The sequence below is a fragment of the Eschrichtius robustus genome, chromosome 1 (assembly GCF_028021215.1).
Source record: "Eschrichtius robustus isolate mEscRob2 chromosome 1, mEscRob2.pri, whole genome shotgun sequence".
NCBI classification, from domain to species: Eukaryota; Metazoa; Chordata; class Mammalia; order Artiodactyla; family Eschrichtiidae; genus Eschrichtius; species Eschrichtius robustus.
In genome coordinates, this window is record NC_090824.1 from 200185986 (window position 1) to 200204539 (window position 18554).

General features: G+C 38.4%; 1 protein-coding gene across 3 annotated transcripts in view; it reads left to right on the top strand.

Moving 5' to 3' along the window:
- MPP7 (MAGUK p55 scaffold protein 7) overlaps positions 1–18554 on the top strand; it is a 261766-nt gene that overhangs the window by 201225 nt on the left and 41987 nt on the right. For all 3 annotated transcript variants that reach the window (XM_068539180.1, XM_068539161.1, XM_068539171.1), the window contains exon 12: positions 9105–9275. In XM_068539180.1, coding sequence (XP_068395281.1) covers positions 9105–9275 — 171 coding nt within the window. The remainder of the gene's footprint in view (positions 1–9104; positions 9276–18554) is intronic.

Consider the following 18554-nt stretch of genomic DNA (forward strand, 5'->3'; position numbering starts at 1 on the left):
GTTAGAACTCATTTCTTTATTAGCTGTCTGGAAGAAGATTAAATTCTCATGTGGTTTTTCTTTTTTTTTTTAATGGTAATGCTGTGCTGTGCTTTAAAAATACATTGTTGATGGTATCAGGAAAACTTTTTAAGACCTAGGTAATTTTTTTTTCTTGGAAATTGCAAATTGATATTTTATATTAGCTTCCACGATTTCATTAGATACTTTTGAGTTTCTATTTTTATTTTTAGCTGGAGATGAGTTGAAAGATTCAAGGGTAATTATGGTATTTGAACATTTCTTTACACTGAAAGCAACTTTGTATCTGTGACATTCCAGAGGTGAATTTTCCTTGTTTGAAAGCCATTTCCCCCTTTATATACAAAATTAGCATATGTATGGCCAGTTAATATAATCCATGATAACATTCAGGTTTCTTTTTTTTTTCTTTTTCCCTGACACTGTTTTATAAGATGTAGAAGGTGACTAAATCCAGCCACTCTAGAGCTCAGTTACTTTTATAGTTTACTGTTTGCGTTGCTTTTCAATTTAAACTTCCTCCGGAGATTTTTACTTGTTTGTTGTTTTAAGATGTTCTTAATTATCTTTCTTTGTCTTTGGGATAATATTATGATGGGCATACTATGGGAACATCACTTCAACAATAAGTTTGCCTTAGGATAACGTTACTACATAGTCTTTACATGTCTCTTATGATTTATATCATTATAACAAGATTGGCATTATATTCAAAATGTTTATTTTAATGGAAATTTCCAACATTTTGTTGTCAGGAGCCTGTTGTTGTATAATAATTAGTTTTTATTAATGTCTACATGAGTTTTTTTAAAGTCTTCTTTAAAAGTTCATTCATAGAAATATTTTTCTCTTCCTTTTTTTTTGATAAATTTATTTATTTATTTTTGGCTGTGTTGGGTCTTCATTGCTGCACACGGGCTTTCTCTAGTTGTGGTGAGTGGGGGCTACTCTTCGTTGCGGTGCGCAGGCTTCTCATTGCAGTGGTTTCTCTTGTTGCAGAGCACGGGCTCTAGGTGCACGGGCTTCAGTAGTTGTGGTGCGTGGGCTCAGTAGTTGTGGCTCAAAGGCTCTAGTGCGTGGGCTCAGTAGTTGTGGTGCACGGGCTTAGTTGCTCCGCGGCATGTGGGATCTACCCAGACCAGGGCTCAAACCCTTGTCCCCTGCATTGGCAGGCGGGTTCTTAACCACTGCATCACCAGGGGAGTCCCTCTTCCTTGTTAAGGTACCTATTGAACTCATTAAATATTTGGTCAAATTAATCCATTGTTTTAAGAGAATAACTTTCATCCAACGTTTTTGGCAGTTCTCCCAATTTTTTTTTTTTTTTTTAAAAAGCACGTTTTAGTATATTTAAGGTGAGAAAAAAATAATTAAAATGCTTATTTTTACCTTCTTTTAAGAAACTAAGCACTTTTCTTGATTGTGTTCAAATAAATGCATTTCTTCAAAAAATCAGGAAGTTTAGAGTGGGCCCTTCTATAGATCTCTAACTTTTGAGGTGCCTATGGCCGATATCGCTCTGTTATAATTCAAGCAGCTTTCACTGAAACTCTTCTTTCCCAACCTACCAACATCTGTAACATTTAACATATTAAGAGCTTATATTCTTAAAAACATTGGGGATACATAATATCTGATGTTATTATATCAGATTGGTTACAGAAATGTAACCAAAGATGGATACTGTGCCATTTGAAAAGTCCAAGCGGTCACACAATAGGATTTATTTTCTTGTAGTTAACAGAAAGGCAGGTCGCACTCTCGTTCACACCTGTGATTTTTGAGGCTCTTGGTGTTGGTGGTGAGTTACCTTGGCTCTGCTGGCGGGGGTGGGGGGAGCCTTTTGTGTTAATGGAGATGACTGCCCATAAGATTGTGTATTTTTTTTTTATAAAATGTCATCATAAATGTCAAAATTTTATGAAAAAGTAAGATCATTAAAATGATAACTATTTAAATTATAAAAATTTACACTGAAGTTATTTATGGGAGCCAAAGAATACGATAACAATTTGTGATTTAAAAAAATTTTTCCTATCAATTTGATTAGTTTAATTGTAAGTTTTCAAAACCCAGACTGCTTCTCTTTTACCATCTTCACTTCTTAGGTGAGACTGCTGGTTCTCTATTTATTTTCCTTGACCTTTGATCTTTAGTTTTTATACTGTATTCTTATTAAAACAAATTTTCCATTGTTTTTACGTTCATTGCTTTTTAAGTATTTTAATTTATTGGCTATTTCTAACCTTTAAGAATATAAAACTTTGATCTATTACCATAATCATTTCAAAATACAGACGACTGGAACCTGCCTCTGAGACATAGTCAAAACGTATTTTCTGTTATATGTTGGTATAACCACACAAATACAACTACCAATACCGGATTTCATTTGTTTGGTGTTTTTGTGTTTTTTCTTTTTTTTTAATTGTAAAATTACGTAATATTATGGAAACTTTAAAAAAATAGGACAAAATAGTTGCCTACAGCCCTCTTTCCATAATACAATCATTGTCTGCTTTTATACTTTTTTCTGTATCCATACCAATTTTTATATTAGTAAAAGTAAAACTCATAATGTAACTGTGACTGTTGTATATGTCCAGTTTTTTCCAGTTATTAGTATATCAAATGCAATTCTAATGGTGCCGTATAGTTGTTTTTTTTTTAATATTTTATTCTATATTGGGGCATAGTTGATTAACATTGTTGTGTTAGCTTCAGGTGTACAGCAAAGTGATTCAGTTATACGTATACATGTATCTATTCCTTTCAAGTTCTTTTCCCATTTAGATTATTACAGAATATTGAGCAGCGTTCCCTGTCCTATACAGTAAATTCTTATCGGTTGTGTATTTTAAATATAGCAGTGTCTTCAGCCCCATTTCTTTGAAAAGGTGTTTCATAATTAATCATTCCCATACTTTGTATATTTTGGATGCTTCAAGTTTTTTTTTTTTTTTTTTTACTATTAAAAATATCTAACATTTGAAATTATAGGATGGTTAGGCATAATATTTATAATTTGAAGCTAATTTTAATACCAAATGAGTCTTAATTCACATATGTAAGCATTAAATTTAATACCCTTTTGATGAATGGTGTTATATCAATAAATATAGTGAAGTAGCTTTGAAAATAACCAAATCACAACTGCCTGAGTTTAGTTTTTTTTTTTTTTTTTTACTTAAGAGAAATGTCAAAGTCAAATCAGATTAGAAGTACTTGCTAAAAAATCTTAGTTTCTACTCCTGAGCCTATGTTGTGAAAACCCTTAAATTACAAGTATTTGGAATAATTTCTCTTCCCCTAGTAGATCAGGAACTCTTTGGGGGCAGTGACACTGTTGTATATATTTTGTATTTTACACATCATCTTAAATACAGAGCAGTATCAAAAATATATTTAATTATACTTGAAAAATATCTTCTAACAGAAAAAGAGCTTATAATTTTTAATCCCTAAATTAAACTGCTGCTTCTCTTTGATAATTTTTTCCTGTTATTTCATAAAGTCACTGAAGGCTCACCAGTTTTTCTCTCATACATCTATGTGTGTGGAATAACATTTCAAACTTTCTTCTTGACTTTCTTTCATCTTTTAATATTTGAGCCAAGGCCTTGGCAATTGTTTTCTTTTTCTGACACTAAAAGAAGAGTTACTTAAACCTGTAGATTGTTATGCCTGCCTCATATGTTGCTGTGAGAGTTAAATGAACTACCGCACGTGAGTGCTTCAGATGGTGTCTGTCATCCAGTAAGTTCTCAACAAATACCCACTAGCACCACCACTTCTTCTGTTGTTTTGGTATTGATGTTACTAATAAGGGAATGATCTAAACTCAGACCAAGAATCACCTTTTTCTGGTCATGACATCATAATTAACTATCTGGTGCTTCAGTACAAAGTATGTATTCATATAAAGTAGGAAAAGGATTGTTCAGTAAGTATTTCTGGGACCACTGGTTAATTATTTAGAAAACTGTAAAGTTACAGCCTCACCTCACAAGCTTGATCTCGTAATCACAGCTGAGTAATTCCAGATGGATTTAAAAAATTAAGTGTAAAGCCATGTGACCCATTTTTTTTTAATTTAAGAAAATTTGGGTATTTATCAGACTAAAGGGTAGGAAAGTCATGAAAACAGTGGAAGAAATTACAAACGAAAGAAGTTCACAGATTCAAATACATAAACCTTTAAAATTTCTTTGGAAAGGAAAACTGAAAATCTTAAAAAGTCTTTGCAACAAATAGGGCCAAGGGCTGTGACCTTAAAAGGTACATGTATGTGTATGTATATTTATGAAGACCCGAATCAAAAAGTGATCAACATGTATTAACCAACAATTTACAGAAGAAATAGATGCAAATGAGTAATAAACGTGAAGGAGAGTTCAACTTTACTAACAGTTAACATGAAATGATACACAGTTTTTCACTTGTCAAATCACTAAAGATTTTTAAATGGTTAGAAGTCCTTTAATGAAAGAATGGTAATAGGGGCAGTTGTACTTGCTGCCAGTGGAAATGTACACTGTTATTAACCAATCTGAGGAGCATTTGGACAAGATCTGTCAAGCTTCTTGCAGTTTGCCCTAATGAAGTCATCAGTGACATAGAGTAACAGGAATGTACAGGGATGTTTATTGCTGTCTTGTTGAAATAAGGAGCAAATAACAAGCAACTTAAATGTCACCTTTTATAATAAAAAGTAAATTTACTTTCACACAGAACCATACAACTAAATTAAGTTAACAAGTCACCGTAAATTATTCCTGCTGGAAAATATTAGATAAGAAGTGTCTCCGTGTGATGAAGGGCTGACCTGCAGCTGCAGCTTCACTGTGAAGCCACTTTCCTATTGTAATAAAGTAAACATGCTGTTCCTTAAAAAACACAAATCTTTAGCAGCTGTGGGTAAGAGCCCTGGAAAAAGCCTGTCCGTAAAAATGTTGAGCCAATTATAAATTACAAAAATGTGTGATATAAGGAAAAATACATTTTGTACGAAACTGTTCCCTTACTCCAAATTCCTTGTTACCGCTCCTTTCCTGCTCCTTCTTTTTAAAAGCCAGCTTTTGCTAAGACTTGTGCACAGAAAACGAGCTAGAATTAAATACGTTCTAGGTTATTTATTCACATTTATTGGAAAGAACCTTAGGCTTGCTTTCAGTTTAAGTACACATTCTTGGTCATCCTTTTAATAAGAGAACCACCTAAGACCTGAAGGCCAGAGATTATTAACCCCTTTTCCTGACATAAAGGTCACTCTCCTTTAGGCTTAGACTTAACCAAGGTGTGCTGACGCGTCACTCACTGTGTCACCAAAGTTTGAAAGTTACAGTCTCTGTGCTGCCTTGAACGACAGGCCCAATGTGCCATTACCTCTGGCCACCTGGTCTGGTTTTGTTTTTATCTGAGAGGCAAGTAAGTATTCTGGATTTCATACCTTTTGTCATGTCCTCTGTTGTTCTGGGTTGGGGATTCTTCTTTTCTTGTTTTCTGACTCTATTTTTGTGTATGCACATATATGTATGTACATGTGTATATGCGTGTGTGCATATGTATGCGTATGTGTGTGTGTACATGTGTGGTGTAAATATGGACCATATATAGGTGTGTGTTGAGGAAGTGAGGGATCATGGGTAAGGAGGACAGGAGAGAGGGATGCTCTCTAGATTTAAATATAGGAACAGAAGTAGCACAGCCCTAGAAGGAGTATCTAGAAAAAATGAAAGGATACTTAATGTACACTTGTCTTTGTTTTATTTCTTTAAAAATGCCTTACTGCTTTAATAAGGTACTTTTAATATTTAACATATTTAAATCTGGCTTTACTATTTTGTGTCTTTTGTAGCATTACCCAATTAAAAATATATAAGCCCCTTAATTTGTTTTTCCCGTTCTTGCTAGACGTGTGCTGTGGGAACATGGGACACAGCATGTTCCTGCCTTCGAGGACTTTAAGTTTAGGTGGGATGTAGTCAGGTACTGATCTCTCTCTAGTCTGTAAGGCATTTGCCATATGCTAGGCACTGAGCGAATGCTTCACATGGATAGTTTAACCTTAATAACCCTGTGAGGGGTTGACAGTATTATCCTTATGTTAAAGCTGAGAAATGAGCCTTTGAGAAGTTTTTAAACAGTTGGCAAGTCACCCAGTTAGTAAGTAAGCCAGTGACCCAGGCCTGTCCCCCTCCAGTCTGAGCCTTTAACACTCAGGGAGCTGAGCTCCGATTGGATCCGTATGGACCTGGCTGACTTTTCCCTTTGTTTTGTAAATGAGGCACGGGGCCAAGGTACTCAAGCCTCAGAACCTGTGGGAATTCCACTTGCCTGGTCGTGGCCACCTGGAAAACACGTGAGCGAGGTCAGGGCCGTGTCGTGGTGCGTGGGCGCATGTGGTGACATCCCTGATGCGCTGGCCGGGGCGCCGGGGCCGAGCAGCTCCGCTGCTCCCCAAGGCTGCTTCCAGCTCCGAGCCTTCATGGATGCAGTGCTTTGTCCTTTTGTCTGCCTCTTACATTTCTCTTGTGAAAATACCAAATGCCTCCTGCTTTCTTTGTTGAAATTTACGTTAAGAAAATGAAACAGGAATGATGGTAGAGTTTTGGGGGTTGCCTTTTAAAAATTCTGTTTAGAAAATGTACTTTCTACTTCGATCCAGCACCTGTTCTGTACCAGGCGCTGTACAGCTCGCATCAGCAAGCCATCCTGTAGACCAGGGCCCTCGTCCTTGATGTGCATCGGGATCTCACGTTAGAAATCTGGTTCCCTTCTCTCTTTCTCCCACTGTCTCATTATTGTTTATGACGGAAGTGAAAACTTCAGTTAATCATGAAGACTCCATTAGGTAAGCACTTTCACTGAAATTCAGGATTTAGCTGGGATTCGTGGATCAGGAATTTTTCCGGTTTTCACTTTTGGGTTCATTGTGGATGAGGCATTTATGTCTTAGATCCATTTCTGTGCCAAACGTTTGTAGTGACTTGAGGAAAACCCTCCCTGCATACAAGGAATAATTGTGAAGGAATTTTTAGTTTTACCTGCTAATCCTACAAGGTCTGTGGGAACTTGAAATTAGAACCCTGAAAGGCCAGAATAGCAAAGTTAGAACAGCTAACGTGTAATTTCTGTGCCAAACTGGAAACCACCTTATCCTGGATCCCGGTCCGGGCCAGCGGTCGCAGGCGACAGTGGTGGGGAGGGGCTGGGATGGTGTTACTAATTTCTGCAAATTAGGAAGACGTGATTGTCTGAGGACCACTTAAGCATCGGGGCGGTTGTAGAATCTCGGCAGCTGCTGGTGTGGTGCTGGAGGGCTCAGATCTGAGGGTCCTTTTCCCAGGTTCTCGTGAGTATGTCCCAACACCCTAGGAGACCAAAGAAACAAAACGTAGTTACAATCTATCCTCTGACCCTTGCCGTACAAGTTTGACTTGTCTCTGCAGGTGAGATCCTAAAATTCACACATCTTTTCTTCATCATAGGACCAGGATGGCACAGTTCCCCTTTCTGGTCCCTCGAATCGCACCTTTCTTTGTAAGGTGATAGTGTGTTTCATCATTTATTCTGTTTGCTTTTTCCTTTTGTCTTTGATAAGAGAGCTCTAGAGCAGTTGTCTTCCTTATTTCACATTCTTTGTAAATCTTTTCCCTCAAATAATTCGAATGTCTTCTCAAGATCGGAGTGACTCTTGGTGGGTCCCAGGAACATACGATCAGATGAACTTTTATCACTCCATTCTTAATATCTTGATTGATTTCTATTAAACTGTGAGTCCATAGTCATTGATTAATTGTTGTTTCATGTCGCCTTTATTTTGAATATTATTAACTTTTAAATCCAATAGTAATATTATTTTTCATGTACCCTAAAATTCACACAGATCAGTTATTACATTATTATGTTTTATTATAAAATACCTTTATTAAAGTTTTTTTCTGTTTATCAAATTTGATCAGCATTCTTTTTAAAGAGAATCTATTTTTATACGTTTTATAATATACTTGGGTTTTGTCTTGTACTACGGAGCTGATATAGAATATATATCATATTTTAATAAGCAGGCTGTTTTCCCTCCCTTTAAAGTCTGGATTTTGAGAGTGTTGGTTGAATGGTGTGTATGGTAAATATCACTATTCTAGAAAAGGCATAAAACGAGAATGATGTAACAACATGAAGAAGCAGCAGAATGAAAGGGGAGTTGACTGAGAAAAGGAACTTTTGCAGCTGCTTTTCTGAGCCAACATTTCAAATGACAGTGGTGAGCTGGAGGGGGACTGTGTAAGCAGACAGGAAATTTATTTAAATACTCGAAAAGCTGTTTTAATAAAAGATGACATGACCTATTCATAAGAGTACACAGTTGTGGCTCTGAAACTTATTTCCAAATTTCAGTAGGCTTCAAATTATAAAAGCATAGAATTGCCGTAGGAGAAAAAGAACTTGGGGCTTGGTCATTTACCCACCCGCTGGGGGCTCATAGCAGTTAAGTAACTTGCTCTTAGTGACAGGCAGGTTCTGTCTGCCTGACCGGTGCAGAGGCCTGTTTGACACTGTGCTCTCCCTAACTTTAGTTTTCTTTCTATTTAACAATAGATGCTGTCTGTGGCACAGGTGTGTTGTTAGGCTGTGCTTAGAATATAGCATAAAAGGTTCTAGTATTTCTGAATGGGAAAATTCAGCATTTATATTTAAAGCGTTTTTAGTGCTTTTAACTTTTTCTTATCAAATGTGTTCATCAATCAGTCTGTGAAAAATTTTCTTTATGATGTCTGACCTCCTTATTTTGTTTTATAACGTAGTTATTTTGGTTCCTGACTTCTGAAAAGAACTCTTTATGATTTGGAACCAGATAAAATTTATGATATTATAACTATATAATTAAATGTTAGATGATTCTCTTATCAGTTGTTTTAATGAAATAGTGGAACATCTATTTACCTTTATTACTAAGTGCACTTGTAATGATGTTATGGTGAATAAAATCCAGCCCAACTTTGAGGGTGTTTTCTTTCTGTATTGTGGTGGAGTCTCTTTTTTTAGTTCTAATTGCTAAAAATAGTTTTTTGAATTTGCAGCTGGTTTTAGAAGAAGTTTCCGTCTTAGTAGAAAAGATAAGAAAACAAACAAATCCATGTATGAATGCAAGAAGAGTGACCAGTACGACACAGCCGATGTGCCCACTTATGAGGAGGTGACACCCTATCGACGGCAGGTGAATGAGAACTACAGACTCGTTGTCTTGGTTGGTAAGTGATTGTTTTGTGTGTGATGCTGAGGAAATAAGTGAGACCGTGGGAATTTAACTTCAAAGAGCACAGTGCTGGAAATTTTCAAGCTAAAAAAATCTCGTCTTAACACCTTTTGTTCGGCCTCGAAAATGATGTCTTTAGTCTTTTTGTACGTATGACATCGAGGAGACTTTCAAGACCCCTGGGCCACGGCGTTGGCATTTTACTGGACCCTCCGTGGGAGGGGGGAGAGCAAACACTGTCACAGTGTATTCAGCCTATCAGGGCAACTAAGTGATAGAAATGAAAACATTTAATGTAATCGCGTTTCTTTTGATGAGAAATGAAAACATTTAATGTAATCGCGTTTCTTTTGATTCATTTTGAGGCGGTGGCCATGGTATAAGCTTCCTATGGGTTTAGATCTTTGGTGAAGTTCTAGGGTGTTTAAAGCTAGAGAGTTAGTGAAACTGCCAGAAGTAAATATTTGCGGGGATTTCCGTAAATATTGGTCTGACTTGCATTAGCATCCTAGCAGACTAAGATAGGCGCAGACACAACCTCTGTGTCCCCACCCCCACCCTTGTTTGTGTTTCTTTAAAAGTGTGGTGACAGGTGTATAAGCTCCAAGGATCAAAGCCAGTGATTTAGGGGGAAAATTTGGAGCCTAGAGTCTATCTCTTGTTAATTGTGCCTTTATAAATTGAAGATGACAGTTACGGGGATGAGAATAGATGGAAAAGCTAAAGAATCCCCCTTTTTATTAAGATGGGGTCCTTTGAAGGTAACAGCGTGTTCGTAACAGACGGGACGTGACCAGTAGGAAATGATGCGGTTCCTCGCATCCAGTGGCTCTGGAGGCGATCACGGCACCGTCAGATATTCCCACTGTTGGCACTATTTAGAAATACGTATTCACACGCTCCAAGGTGTCCTTTATTGACCGTGCCCTCTTCTTCTAGTCTGTGTATACTGGGCCCTCACCCCCTCTCCAGCCCCACCTGGAAGAAGATTCTCCGTAGGTCTTCATGTTGACTGGAGAGCTTACAGCCCCAGCGTCCCTCCTTGTGGAGCGGGGCGAGTGAGACCCCAAGCCTTCCCCAGTTCCAGATCCCGTTCCTGTCCCCGCCGCAGCCCTCCCCCGAACCACCCCTCAGCAGCACCGGTCCCTGCAGAGTCTCTCCCATCCCTGTGCATACCTGCTCTTCTCCCAAGTCTGCCCCTCACCCGAGGTCAGGTATACTTTGTGATAAAAGGGCAGAGAGAGTGTGATTTCCTCTGTCCCCTTAAATCTAGGTGACCCTCGCTAGTCCAGGAGTTATTATTACAACTATGTAACTTCTGGTTTTCTCTACGGGATCTAATTGAAAGAAAAAAGTAGGATAAACCTTGCCTGTTTTTCTTTCCTAGAGGTGCTAACGATAAAAAAAAACCCTGTCCTTGGGGCTGAGGAAGGGGAGATAGATGAGGATGAGTTATGAGTCTGAATACTAATCCAGGGAAGAATAAAATTAATCACAGAAGCAGCTGACAATAGTTGGTGATTATGGAAAGGAAATAGCCACTCCCTAGAATCTTCCGAAGGAAAAGGGGGTGGGGAAAGCTTGGCCTCATGCAGATAGAATTAATCTCATGGGTTTCTGTTAAAGGGTACTGTATGCAGATGTCATTCCCCAGCCCTTAAGGAAATTCCTAGTGTCTATTTTGTAGATTCCTTGACACTTTTCAGGAGTAGTTAATCCTGTTATCTGTGAATAGAGACAGTTTTGTTCCTTCTTTGCAGGAAGTTCTTAATTCTTGCCATATTGTATCTCCTCCTTACTCCAGGCTCCCCAGCGTGATGGTGAATGGCAGTGGTGCTTTGTCCTCCGGCTTACTGAGACAGTATTCAGTCTTTCACCAGGAAGTATGATACTAGCTATAGGTTTTTTAATAGATACCCTTTAGAAAATTAAGAAAATTCCCTTCTATTATTAGTTTGCTGAGAGTATTTATCATGAACCGATGTTGAATTTTGTCAAGTGGTTTTTTTCTGCATCAGTTGAGATGATTATATGTTTTGTCATTTGATCTGCTGACTCATATGGATTGATTTTTGAATGTTGAATGAGCCTCACCATTCCCAGCACAAACTCCACTAAGCCGTGACGTATTAGTCTTTTGTATAGCACTCCATTCAGTTAGCTGGCCTGCAGTTTTCTTAGGATGTTTTTGTCTGCTTTTGTATCAAGGTAATGCTATATTCATTAAACATGTTGGGAACTGTTTCCTTCTCTTCATTTCTCTAGGGAGTTTCTGTAGAATTAGTATTATTATTTTTAAAAATGTTTGGTAGAATTCCCCAGTGAAAACACATTTGGGCTTGGAGCCATCTTTTGGGGGAGGTTTTTAACTACAAATTTAATTTCTTTTAAAAAAAAAGGGAGGGGAGAGAGAGAGAGAAGGGGTGGAGAGACGACGAGCAAGCATGCAAGAGAGTGCATCTCTACACACACACACACACACACACACACACACACACGACTGTTAGGTTATCTTCTTTTTTATTTTTAACATCTTTATGGGAGTATAATTGCTTTACAGTGGTGTGTTAGTTTCTGCTTTATAACAAAGTGAATCAGCTGTATGTATACATATATCCCCATATCCCCTCCCTCTTGCGTCTCCCTCCCACCCTCCGTATCCCACCCCTCTAGTGGTCACAAAGCACCAAGCTGATCTCCCTGTGCTATGCGGTTGCTTCCCACTAGCTATTTTACATTTGGTAGTATATATAACTCCATGCCACTCTCTCACTTCATCCCAGCTTATCCTTCCCCCTCCCCGTGTCCTCAAGTCTATTCCCTACGTCTAGGTCTTTATTCCTGTCCTGCCCCTAGGTTCTTCAGAACCATTTTTTTTTTTTTTTTTAGATTCCATATATATGTGTTAGGATACGGTATTTGTTTTTCTCTTTCTGACTTATTTCACTCTATATGACAGACTCTAGGTCCATCCACCTCACTACAAATAACTCAATTTCGTTTCTTTTTATGGCTGAGTAATATTCCATTGTATATCTGTGCCACATCTTCTTTATCCATTCATCAGTTGATGGACACTTAGGTTGCTTCCATGTCCTGGCTACTGTAAATAGAGCTGCAGTGAACATTGGGGTGCGTGTCTCTTTTTGAATTATGGTTTTCTCCAGATATATAACCAGTAGTGGGATTGCTGGGTCATACGGTAGTTCTATTTTTAGTTTTTTAAGGAACCTCCATACTCTTCTCCATAGTGGCTGTATCAATTTACATTCCCACCAACAGTGCAAGAGGGTTCCCTTTTCTCCACACCCTGACCAACATTTATTGTTTGTACACTTTTTGATGATGGCCATTCTGACTGGTGTGAGATGATACAGCTCATTGTAGTTTTGATTTGCATTTCTCTACTGATTAGTGATGTTGAGCATTCTTTCATGTGTTTGTTGGCATTCTGTATATCTTCTTTGGAGAAATGTCTGTTTAGGTTTTCTTCCCATTTTTGGATTGGGTTGTTTGTTTTTTTGATATTGAGCTGCATGAGCTGCTTGTATATTTTGGAGATTAATCCTTTGTCAGTTGCTTCATTTGCAAATATTTGCTCCCATTCTGAGGGTTGTCTTTTCATCTTGTTTATGGTTTCCTTTGCTATGCAAAAGCTTTTAAGTTTCATTAGGTCCCATTTGTTTATTTTTGTTTTTATTTCCATTTCTCTAGAAGGTGTGTCAAAAAGGATCTTGCTGTGATTTATGTCATAGAATGTTCTGCCTATGTTTTCCTCTAACAGTTTAGTAGTGTCAGGCCTTACATTTAGGTCTGTCGTCCATTTTGAGTTTATTTTTGTGTATGATGTTAGGGAGTGTTCTAATTTCATTATTTTACATGTAGCTGTCCAGTTTTCCCAGCACCACTTATTGAAGAGGGTGTCTTTTCTCCATTGTATATTCTTGCCTCTTTTACCAAAGATAAGGTGACCATATGTGCGTGGGTTTATCTCTGGGCTTTCTACCCTGTTCCATTGATCTATATTTCTGTTTTTGTGCCACTCATACTGTCTTGATTACTGTAGCTTTGTAGTAGAGTCTGAAGTCTGGGAGCCTGATTCCTCTAGCTCTGTTTTTCTTTCTCAAGATTGCTTTGGCCATTCGGGGTCTTTTGTGTTTCCATACAAATTGTGAAAACTTTTAATCTAGTTCTGTGAAAAATGCCATTGGTAGTTTGATAGGGATTGCACTGAATCTGTAGTTTGCTTTGGGTAGTGTAGTCTTTTTAACAATGTTGATTCTTCAATCCAAGAACATGGTATATCTCTCCATTTGTTTGTATCCTCTTTAATTTCTTTCATCAGTGTCTTATAGTTTACTGCATACAAGTCATTTGTCTCCTTAGATAGGTTTATTCCTAGGTATTTTATTCTTTGTGTTGCGGTGGTAAATGGGAGTGTTTCCTTAATTACTCTTTCAGATTTTTCATCATTACTATATAGGAATGCAAGAGATTTCTGTGCATTAATTTTGTATTCTGCTACTTTACCAAATTCATTGATTAGTTCTAGTAGTTTTCTGGTAGCATCTTTAGGATTCTCTATGTATAGTATCATGTCGTCTGCAAATAGTGACAGCTTTACTTCTTCTTTTCCGATTTGGATTCCTTTTATTTTTTTCTTCTCTGATTGCTGTGGCTAAAACTTCCAAAACTATGTGGAATAACAGTGGTGAGAGTGGACAACCTTGTCTTGTTCCTGAGCTTGGAGGAAATGGTTTCAGTTTTTGACCATTGAGAATGATGTTGGCTGTGGGTTTGTCATATATGGCCTTTATTATGTTGAGGTAAGTTCCCTCTATGCCAACTTTCTGCAGAGTTTTTACCATAAATGGGTGTTGAATTTTGTCGAAAGCTTTTTCTGCATCTATTGAGATGATCATATGGTTTTTCTCCTTCAGTTTGTTAATATGGTTTATCATATTGATTGACTCGCATATATTGAAGAATCCTTGCATTCCTGGGATAAACCCCACTTGATCATGGTGTTATGATCCTTTTAATGTGCTGCTGGATTCTGTTTGCTAGTATTTTGTTGAGGATTTTTGCATCTATGTTCATCAGTGATATTGGCCTGTAGTTTTCTTTCTTTGTGACATCTTTGTCTGGTTTTGGTATCAGAGTGATGGTGGCCTCGTAGAATGAGTTTGGGAGTGTTCCTCCCTCTGCTATATTTTGGAAGAGTTTGAGAAGGATAGGTGTTAGCTCTTCTCTAAATGTTTGATAGAATTCGCCTGTGAAGCCATCTGGTCCTGGGCTTTTGTTTGCTAGAAAAGTTTAATCACAGTTTCAATTTCATTGCTTGTGATTGGTCTGTTTATATTTTCTATTTTTCCTTGTTCAGTCTCAGAAGGTTCTGCTTTTCTAAGAATTTGTCCATTTCTTCCAGGTTGTCCATTTTATTGGCATATAGTTGCTTGTAGCAATCTCTCATGATCCTTTGTATTTCTGCAGTGTCAATTGTTACTTCTCCTTTTTCATTTCTAATTCTATTGATAGGAGTCTTCTCCCTTTTTTTCTTGATGAGTCTGGCTAATGATTTATCAATTTTGTTTATCTTCTCAAAGAACCAGCTTTTAGTTTTATTGATCTTTGCTATTGTTTCCTTCATTTCTTTTTCATGTATTTCTGATCGGATCTTTATGATTTCTTTCCTTCTGCTAACTTTGTGGGGTTTTTTGTTTTTCTTTCTCTAATTGCTTTAGGTGTAAGGTTGTATTGTTTGAGATTTTTTGTTGTTTCTTGAGGTAGGTTTGTATTGCTATAAAATTCCCTCTTAGAATTGCTTTTGCTGCATCCCATTGGTTTTGGGTTGTCTTGTTTTCATTGTCATTTGTTTCTAGGTATTTTTTGATTTCCTCTTTGATTTCTTCAGTGATCTCTTGGTTATTTAGTAGTGTACTGTTTAGCCTCCGTTTGTTTGTATTTTTTAAGGGTTTTTTCCTGTAATTGATATCTAGTCTCATAGCATTGTGGTTGGAAAAGATACTTGATATAATTTCAGTTTTCTTAAATTTACCAGGGCTTGATTTGTGACCCAAGATATGATCTATCCTGGAAAATGTTCCATGAGCACTTGAGAAGAAAATGTATTCTGTTGTTTTTGGATGGAACGTCCTGTAAATATCAATTAAGTCCATCTTGTTTAATGTATCATTTAAAGCTTGTGATTCCTTATTTATTTTCATTTTGGATGATCTGTCCATTGGTGAAAGTGGGGTGTTAAAGTCCCCTAATATGATTGTATTACTGTCAATTTCCCCTTTTGTTGCTGTTAGCATTTGCCTTATGTATTGAGGTGCTCCTTTGTTGGGTGCATAAATATTTACAATTGTTATATCTTCTTCTTGGATTGACCCCTTTATCATTATATAGTGTCCTTCTTTATCTCTTGTAATAGTCTTTATTTTAAAGTCTATTTTGTCTGATATGAGAATTGCTATTCCAGCTTTCTTTTGATTTCCATTTGCATGGAATATCTTTTTCCATCCCCTCACTTTCAGTCTGTATGTGTCCCTAGGTCTGAAGTGGGTCTCTTGTAGACAGCATATATACAGGTCTTGTTTTTATATCCATTCAGCCAGTCTATGTCTTTTGGTTGGAGCATTTAATCCATTTACATTTAAGGTAATTATCGATATGTATGTTCCTATTCCCATTTTCTTAATTGTTTTGGGTTTGTTATTGTAGGTCTTTTCCTTCTCTTGTGTTTCCTGCCTAGAGAAGTTCCTTTAGCATTTGTTGTAAACCTGGTTTGGTGGTGCTGAATTCTCTTAGATTTTGTTTGTCTCTAAGGTTTTTAATTTCTCCATCGAATCTGAATGAGATCCTTGCTGGGTAGAGTCATCTTGGTTGTAGGTGCTTCCCTTTCATCACTTTGAATATGTCCTGCCACTGCCTTCTGGCCTGCAGAGTTTCTGCTGAAAGATCAGCTGTTAACCTTATGGGGATTCCCTGTATGTTATTTGTTGTTTTCTCCTTGCTGCTTTTAATATTTTTTCTGTGTATTTAGTTTTTGATAGTTTGATTAATATGTGTCTTGGTGTGTTTCTCCTTGGATTTATCCTGTATAGGACTCTCTGCGCTTCCTGGACTTGATTAACTATTTCCTTTCCCATATTAGGGAAGTTTTCAACTATAATCTCTTCAAATATTTTCTCAGTCCCTTTCTTTTTCTCTTCTTCTTCTGGGATCCCCTATAATTCGAATGTTGGTGCATTTAATGTTGTCCCAGAGGTCTCTGAGCCTGTCCTCAATTCTTTTCATCCTTCTTTCTTTATTCTGCTCTGCGATAGTTATTTCCTCTGTTTTATCTTCCAGGTCACTTATCCGTTCTTCTGTCTCAGTTATTCTGCTATTGATTCCTTGTGGAGAATTTTTAATTTCATTTTTTGTGTTATTCATCATTGTTTGTTTGCTCTTTAGTTCTTTTAGGTCCTTGTTAAACGTTTCTTGTGTTTTCTCCATTCTGTTTCCAAGATTTTGGATCGTCTTTACTATCATTACTTTGAATTCTTTTTCAGGTAGACTGCCTATTTCTTCTTCATTTGTTTGGTCTGATGGGTTTTTACGTTGCTCCTTCATCTGCTGTGTGTTTCTCTGTCTTTTCATTTTGGTTAATGAAAAGCTGTGTGTTTGCGGTCTCCTTTTCACAGCCTGCAGGTTTGTAGTTCCCGTTGTTTTTGGTGTCTGCCCCCAGTGGATAAGGTTGGTTCAGTGGGTTGTGTAGGCTTCCTGGTGGAGGGGACTGGTGCCTGTGTTCTGGTGGATGAGGTTGGATGTTGTCTTTCTGGTGGGCCGGACCACGTCTGGTGGTGTGTTTTGGGGTGTCTGTGACCTTATTATGATCTTAGGCAGCCTCTCTCCTAATGGGTGGGGTTGTGTTCCTGTCTTGCTAGTTGTTTGTCATAGGGTGTCCAGCACTGTAGCTTGCTGGTCATTGAGTGGAACTGGGTCTTAGTGGTAAGATGGAGATCTCTGGGAGAGCTTTCACCATTTGATATTACGTGGAGCTGGGAGTTCTCTTGTGGACCAGTGTCCTGAGCTTGTCTCTCCCACCTCAGAGGCACAGGCCTGACACCTGGCCGGAGCACCAAGACCCTGTCAGCCACACGGCTCAGAAGAAAAGGGAGAAAAAAAAGAAAGAGAGAGAGAGGGAGAGAGAGAGAGAGAGGGAGGGAGGGAGGGAGAGAGGGAGAGAGGGAGAGAGAGGGTGGGGGTGGAGAGAGAGAGAGAGAGTGAAAGAAAGAGTAAAACAAAGTTATTAAAATTAAAAATTTTAAAAACATTAAAAATTTAAAAAAAAAGAAAGAAGAGAGCAACCAAATCAAAAAACAAATCCACCAATGATAACAAGCACTGAAAACTATACTTAAAAATAAATGGACAGACAGAACCCTAGGACATATGGTAAAAGCAAAGCTATACAGACAAAATCACAGAAAGAAGCATACATGTACACACTCACAAAAAGAGAAAAAGGAAAAATATATATATAAAAAAAAGGAAGAGAGCAGCCAAACCAATAAACAAATCCACCAATGATAACAAGCGCTAAAAACTAAACTAAAATAAACATATAAATCAGAAACTAGTCAGTCACATACAGCAAACCCCAAGTCTACAGTTGCTCCCAAAGTCCCCCGCCTCAATTTTGGGATGATTCATTGTCTATTCAGGTATTCCAGAGATGCAGGTACCTCAAGTTGATTGTGGAGATTTAATCCGCTGCTCCTGAGGCTGCTGGGAGAGATTTCCCTTTCTCTTCTTTGTTCACACAGCTCCCAGGGTTCAGCTTTGGATGTGGCCCCACCTCTGCATGTAGGTCTCCTGGGGGCGTCTGTTCTTCGCTCACACAGGATGGGGTTAAAGGAGCAGCTGCTTCGGGGGCTCTGGCTCACTCAGGCGGGGGGAGGGAGCGGTACGGAGGAGGCGGGGCGAGCCTGCGGCGGCAGAGGCCGGCATGACGTTGCACCAGCCCGAGGCGCACAGTGCGTTCTCCCGGGGAAGTTGTCCCCGGATCACGGGAGCCTGGCCGTGGCGGGCTGCACTGGCTCCTGGGAGGGGCGGTGTGGAGAGTGACCTGTGCTCGCACACAGGCTTTTTGGTGGCGGCAGCAGCAGCCTTAGCGTCTCACGCCCGTCTCTGGGGTCTGCGCTGATAGCCGCGGCTCGCGCCCGTCTCTGGAGCTCGTTTAGGCGGCGCTCTGAATCCCCTCTCCTTGCGCACCGCGAAA